Source organism: Carassius carassius, chromosome 42 (assembly GCF_963082965.1).
Source record: "Carassius carassius chromosome 42, fCarCar2.1, whole genome shotgun sequence".
In the NCBI taxonomy this organism is placed as follows: Eukaryota; Metazoa; Chordata; class Actinopteri; order Cypriniformes; family Cyprinidae; genus Carassius; species Carassius carassius.
Window position 1 is genome coordinate 13310101 of NC_081796.1, and position 7395 is coordinate 13317495.

Here is a 7395-nt window from a genome sequence, read left to right on the forward strand (position 1 = left end):
ACGCAGTATCTGCTTTCTCATCTTTCACCTCGTGTACGCGCACGAGATGCGATGACAATATATGCCTATCCAGTTGAAGCCACTTAAAAAAAAAATCAATGTGGAGAAGATCTTGTTTACATCAAAACTGAAACCAAGCCGTTCACACAGAACGCATATTTCGCGCATCTCATGTTTTTAAATGAAAAAATGTATCCTGTGTGACTGGTTTTCCGCCATTTTTATTTATTTAACAATGCATGCATACATGATGCTGTTTTTTTTATAGTTCTTTAAGCAACTTAATTAATAATAATTGGTTCATAAACATTTGTAACCCAGGTCCCATGTAGTTAGAAAATAAAGCTGGAGTGGTTAATACAATGAGACTGGGCCTGGGCTCGTTGTAGGGAAATACAACTTGTTTTGTATGCTACTTAATAAATGTATATTTGTAATACTCTTGGCTATTCTTATAAAGACCACCCCAACTGTATTTTGGTTGCAAAAATATTCACAAGCTTTTATTTACAACAGGAAATAAAAGATAAATCTATCTTAGAATAAAATAAAACAAATCACATTGTTATGTAAAAGAATTGAAAAAAAAAACTTAAAAGAAAAATGTCACTTTCCCAAAAGGAAAACCTTTCTATGGTTATTGAAATTAAACAATTATTTATTCCCTCTGAAAAATGTCCAAACCCGTTGCAGGCCTGTTCGATGACACTTTGTGTGTGGTGGGGCCTAAAAACTGGAATGGCCGCTTCACTCAGAACGGAGCATAAACAAAAAGCACGTGCATGTGAATTTTAGTACTCACGAATCCAGATTAAGTCAGTACAGCAAAGTCAATGGTAATGGCGATGGTAATGGCAAAGGAAGAAGCACAGCACAGAAAGTCACGGCAGGGCACACAGAACAGCAAAGCAGAAACAGCAGGGCCTTCGGTTGGAAAACCAGTCTCTCTCTCTTTCTCTCTCACCAACGTCCGTCTCCTCTTGCAGGTCACACCAAAGTTTTGTTTTTTTGTCAGGACCACGAGTAGTCGACCTTCATAACAAAACATTAATGCTTCCCACACCACGATGCCTCCTTCATTAGCGCTCTCATCATAGCGTCTGTCCTCTTTTCTCATGCGTGCTCACTACTCCTCACACAAACCTGTCCCACTAGTCCCGCCCCTTACACAGTGATGTTACTCTGATTGGCTCAAGTACTAACACAACCAAAAGAAAAACAGGAATTAAATGATTGACATGTGACAGGTAACAGGTTAAGTTACATAGATAAACACAGCTTCTTCTTCTCTACTTTTCTCTCAGATGAAACTTAAAGACTTTTATATGAATTTAACTTTAACTGTAAATAGTCTTATTTATTAAACTCTACATATTTATATTTATGCTTTTAACCAACACACCTTTTAACCAATTTTAACTAACATGAACACTATTTATGAACTTTTCTTTTTTGTGTGTGTGTGTGTGTTACACTGTTAATGATCTTTTATACTCTGTAACTTATAGGAATTTTGTACAGGGCTACACCCTCCCTCTTCTGAATGTGTAGATGTCCTCATCACACCTTTTGTCCCTCTTCAACTTGAAAGGGTGATTCCTTTTATCCTCCTCCATATACCTTTGGGATGTTTTGGACTTTTTCCTTGGTTTGTTGTCTTGGTCTGGAGGGTTCATCTTGAGTTGGATGACCATGCCATGGTGCATGATGGTAACTGGTTCAAAAGATGGATGACCAGATTTCTCATAAGTAAATCTCATAGGTGGCTTTGGTTTTCTCAGGGATGTCCGGACTGTAGAAGACCTTTCACTTTTTGCACTTTCAGCAGCTATATTACGTCTGTTTCTTTGCAAGGGAGGTGAGCTTGCTCCCTCTTCTGAATCTTGAGAATCTTCTTCCACAGATTCAGTATTTGTCTCTTGGATATCGGAGTGTGACAGAGGAGGTGCAGCACCTTCAAGCGGTTCATCATTCTCTGTTTCTGTAAGTTGTTGGGTTTCTGTAACTTCACAGCTTTCCTCCTCAGCTTTTCCATCCTCCTCAGAATTTTCACTCTCATCATTCTCCACAGAGTGATTTATGTTTATCCGTCTCCGGACCTCATCCATATCAAAATCTGGAAGTTTGTGGACAGTTTCCAACTCCGAACCTGATGACTCTGTTTCACTTTCTTCAGACTGGGTTGGTTGACGTTTCTGAGTACGTTGAGCTCTTGTTACAGGTCTCCGAACTTAAGGGCGAGGCATGCTGAGGGAGTGTCTTTCTGGAGATACATCTACCACAGGTTCGAATGTACTGCTCGACCTCAGCTGTCATTCGCGGCCAATAAAATCTATCCTTGATCAGTTCGGTGGTGCGTTCGACTCCCAAGTGTCCACACTCATCATGTAGAGACCTTAACACCATTGGACGGTATCTTGTGGGCAAAACAAGTTGTTTGATCTGTTTTCCGCACATCTTTTCTTTTACTCTGTAGAGTAATCCATCTCTTAACTCAACTTAATCTCAACTTGCGACTTTCACGAAGGAGCAGCACAGTTTCAGGTGAGTCGTCCTCTGAGCGTGTCAGGCCTTCATTCTTCTCCAGAGTTTTCTTTAATGGTCCAATTGTTGGGTCCATATCTTGTGATGCTTGAATGTCTTTTGAGCTCAATTGGTCAAGTGTATTCATGCTAAGGTTTACTGGAAACACATAAGCTTCAGGTACTGCAGTGGCAGGAGCTCCCAACTGATCAACTAATCTGTCTGGCACATCAGCCTCTTCACTGACACAGGCTCTTTTGCAGAGGGCTTTGATGCCAGCAGGTGGGACACTAGTCCACTCTTTTGTCTCCTCTGAAGAGTACTGTCTGGACAACAAGTCAGCATCAATATTGTGTCTCCCAGGTCGATACTGGATGGTGAAGTCGTAGGTGGCGAGCCCGGCGAGCCAACGATGTCCGACTGCACTGAGTTTGGCGGAGGTCAATACATATGTTAATGGGTTATTGTCAGTTCTTACTATAAACTTTGCTCCATACAAGTAATCGTGAAACTTGTCCACAACAGCCCATTTTAATGCCAGAAATTCCAATTGATGGACTGGATAGTTGTGTTCGGAGTCTTTAAGCTTACGACTGGCAAAAGCTACTGGCCTGAGGCCCTCAGGATATTCCTGGTTCAGGACAGCGCCTAAACCATTCATACTGGCGTCCACATGTAAGATGTACGGTTTGGTGGGGTCAGCGAAAGCTAGCACTGGGGTATTGATCAAACAGTCACGAATACGGTCAAAAGCGTCCTGGCAGGTTCTAGTCCACCGTTCTCCGAACGGCTCTGATGGCTTGAAATAGACTTTGCTTGGGTCAAAACTTTTTTTAGTTTTGGGGTCTTGCCAAGTCGGGGCGTAACCCTTGGTGAGCTCGGAGAGGGGACGGACAATGGCAGAGTAGTTTGCAATGAACCTCCGATAATAACTGCAAAATCCGAGGAAGGACTTCAGCTGTTTCAGGTGAGTGGGCTCTTTCCAATGCTTTACTACCTCCACTTTGTCTGGATCCGTAGCTATTCCGTTAGCAGAAACAATGTGGCCCACATACATGACCTCGGGCTGACAGAATTGGGATTTGTCAATAGAAACCTTCAATCCGACCTCCTCTAGTCTGTCCAACACTTTGAGAAGACGTTGCTCGTGCTCCTCAAGTGTCTTCCCGAAAATGATGATATCATCCAAGTACACGAGAGCTTCCTGAAGATGCATATCGCCTACAGCCTTTTCCATTAAGCGCTGAAATGTTGCTGGTGCTCCTGTGATTCCTTGTGGCATGCGCTCAAATTGATAGAAACCGAGAGGGCAAATGAATGCTGTCTTCTCTTTGTCCTCTGGAGCCATCTCTATCTGGTAGTAACCACTGCGTAAATCCAGAACTGAAAACCATTGGCTGCCTGATAGAGAATCCAGGGCATCGTCAATGCGTGGCATTGTGTACTGGTCTGGTGTGGTGCGGTTGTTCAGTGTTCTGTAATCAATACAGATTCTTATCTTCCCATTCTTTTTGCGGACTACAACGATTGGTGAGGCGTACGGGCTACGGGACTCAGTGATAATGCCAGTGGCCAGTAGTTGTTGTATGTGTCGCCGCACGTCGTCTATGTCTGCAGGGGCCAGTCTCCTTGACCTCTCCCTGAAGGGTCTGGGGTCATGCAGGCGTATGTGGTGTTCAACACCCTTGGCGCGACCAACATTCCACTCATGTAGTGAGAAAACATTCCGCCTCTCAGCCAACTTCTGCTGAAACCGACTTTTCCACTCTTCGGGAATGGGAGAGTCCCCAAAATTGAAAAGACTTGGGTCTAGGGTTTCAGCTGGGAGGTTGGAAAGTTGAACTGGGGTAACTGTGTCCACAGCATACATCTCAGCAACGATGGTCCCAACTGGGATGGAAGTTGTCCTTTTGGACTCATTCTGAATGAGCACAGTGAAACTGTTATTGTCTATGTTGGCTTCTGAGAGCACACCAGGCTGTACCAGCAGACCGGCGGGGAGCAACTGTTCAGTGGGTGCATCAATCAGTACAAGGTATTTGGACGGGGCACTCTGTCTTTCCACTTTGCATGTTGCATAGTACTTTACACCTGGAGCAATGGAGAGTAAACCGGGTCCTTTCCACTTTATCTGTCCCAAGACTTCATCTTTTGCAAACTGCTCTTGTGCTTTGACAGGGGCGTAAACAGACTGAATCCTCATTGAATGTACAATGTTCTCGTCACCTTTTGTCTTCACCAGCTCCCATAAGCGGCGAAACAGAGATGTATTGGTGCCAACCAATACAGGGGTTTGTTGCTGGTTTCTCGGCTCAGGGCAGATTAAAGCAAGCACTTCTACTCGTCCCGATACACCAGTGATCTCTTCAGTGAACTCCATCTCAACCACAACATATCCTTTGTAAGGAAACTCAGTGTCTGAAAGGCCCCAGAGTCCAAGACAAGAGAGGGGTTTTATCGGGACATCAGGTAAGTGGTTGTTATACCAGCTTTCAAAAATAATAGTCACGTTAGACCCACTGTCGATGAGAGCATTGCAGACCACATCATTAACTTTGATGGGGTGAATAAATGATGGACCTACGAGACCTTCAGGTAAGTCAGTGTTAGGTTCTGGGACTTCAACCTTATTGGTTCTAGCTTCATGCTGCTCTTCATCTGCAGGATTTGGGTTCTCTTTGTTTGGTAAAGGGGAAACTCGCACCAAACGTATACGCTTTCTAATAACTTTCTGGAGATTCTCAGGGGCAGTACATCTGGTTGCTATGTAGCCATTTTCCCCACACCGATAACAGAAAAACTCATCCTTGTCTTGTCGGGGAGGAAAAACTTTGGAATGAGCGGGCTTGTGAACTGGAGCTGCTTTATATCGGTGAGGCTGGGGTGTGTATTCTCGTGGGGGGTCTGATGTGTAGTTCACTGCCATTACACTCATTTTATTTTCTAGGGCTTTCACTTGTTTCCTTAGTGATTGCAATTCACTCTGTGACTCATTTTTCTGTTTTTGTTTCTCTTTCAGACCTGTAAAGGATTCATCAGAGATTGGCTGAGGTTGTAGATTGCTTCTCTGTTCTAGCTGCGCTCTCAAATCTCGAATCTGAGCTTGCAGTTCACTCCTAGAGACTGATTCAGGTTCTTTCTCCTTTTCAGCTTGGACAGTGCGTACCCGCGGAGGACGCATGTGTGACAAATGGCTTTGTCTGGCTGACTGGCAAACCTCCTCTTCCATCACTTCTCTTAACAGGTTCAAGAATGTAGGGGGATTACTACTCCGCTCCCTAGTTTTCAACTGAAGCAACATGAGTTCAGAAGTAGACCCTCTAAGAAGCTACTCTAAACGAGCGCTATTGGCAGCCCTAACAGGTAAACCACCTCCCTGTACTACTTTGACAAGAGATTTTTCTACTCTTCGTAGGAACTCAGACAGACGCTCACCAGGCTGTTGGTGAAGGGCTCTAAACGACAAGTATAGTTCTTCTGGGGACTCTACGGTACCAAAAATGCTCTCTATAGCCTTTATGTACTCACGTGGGCTAGCATCAGGTTGAGTCAGGCGCACAGCTTGAATGATTTCAAAGGCGGGTCCTTTGAGACTCTCCAGTATCCGACGCCGTTTTTCTTTGTCGGAGCACTCACCTTCCTCTACTAAGAATGTTGCTTGTTCCAGCCAGTAATCTAAGGTCTCTTCTCCAGTTGGGGTGGGACTGACCCCGGAGAATGTCCGCAGACGTCTGTATGGGTGACTGTCATGTTGTTTGTTTGTTCTGCTCATAACATCACCGACCGCACGGATGATGTCTTCAGGGTTGCTGTTACCCTCTTTAGTGGGGGAACATAGACCTTGTATGTCATCTAAGGTTCTCCCTTCGCTCTGCAAAAAGGTAAGTAGCTTCTCTTCAAAGTTATCAAGCTGAGGCTCTGTGTAATAGACAGTTTTCCAACCACTTCCTTCACTTATAGGCATTATCTCAGGTGGGATTTTAGAGGGTTCAATCTCTTCACGACACTCACATAGCACCATTACTGATTGTTGTTGAGGGTGAAACATTTTGCCTCTCACTCTAACCTTTCCCAATGCTTTGATGGTCCCTGCTGTTTCTTCAATATCTTCTCTTGAAACACCTTCTGGCACTCCGTGTAAAAGGAGGGCATGCTTTAAATCTAATGATTCTCCTTTGCACCAGTTAATTAGCTCACGTTGTGATGCACTACTTGTTTGGCTTGCCATGCTGTACTTTACTTAAATTGCTTTTAGTTACTGTTAGCAAGTTATTTTTATACAAATGCTCTATACTACTGCTCTAAAGTTGTGGGGTCTAATGGCTTGTACTCTATGTTCATAAATTCCCGTTTATGTTAAATGAATCCCAGCGGGGCCTTCATTTTATGTAACCCAGGTCCCATGTAGTTAGAAAATAAAGCTGGAGTGGTTAATACAATGAGACTGGGCTCGTTGTAGGGAAATACAACTTGTTTTGTATGCTACTTAATAAATGTATATTTGTAATACTCTTGGCTATTCTTATAAAGACCACCCCGACTGTATTTTGGTTGCAAAAATATTCACAAGTATTTATTTACAACAGGAAATAAAAGATAAATCTAACTTAGAATAAAATAAAACAAATCACATAGGCATGTAAAAAAATGGAAAAAAAACTTAAAAGAAAAATGTCACTTTCCCAAAAGGAAAACCTTTCTATGGTTATTGAAATTAAACAATTATTTATTCCCTCTGAAAAATGTCCAAACCCGTTGCAGGCCTGTTCGATGACACTTTGTGTGCGGTGGGGCCTAAAAACTGGAATGGCCGCTTCACTCAGAACGGAGCATAAACAAAAAGCATGTGCATGTGAATGTTAGTACTCACGA

At 43.3% G+C, this 7395-nt stretch overlaps 1 protein-coding gene across 1 annotated transcript; it reads right to left on the minus strand.

Annotated features, from left to right (window-relative positions):
* Positions 1-5851: 5851 nt before the first annotated feature.
* LOC132123906 (paraneoplastic antigen Ma1 homolog) lies at positions 5852-6544 on the minus strand. The gene has a single exon (XM_059534597.1). The coding sequence runs from the start codon at positions 6542-6544 to the stop codon at positions 5852-5854; it is 693 nt and encodes a 230-aa protein (XP_059390580.1).
* Between the last annotated feature and the right edge of the window lie 851 nt (positions 6545-7395).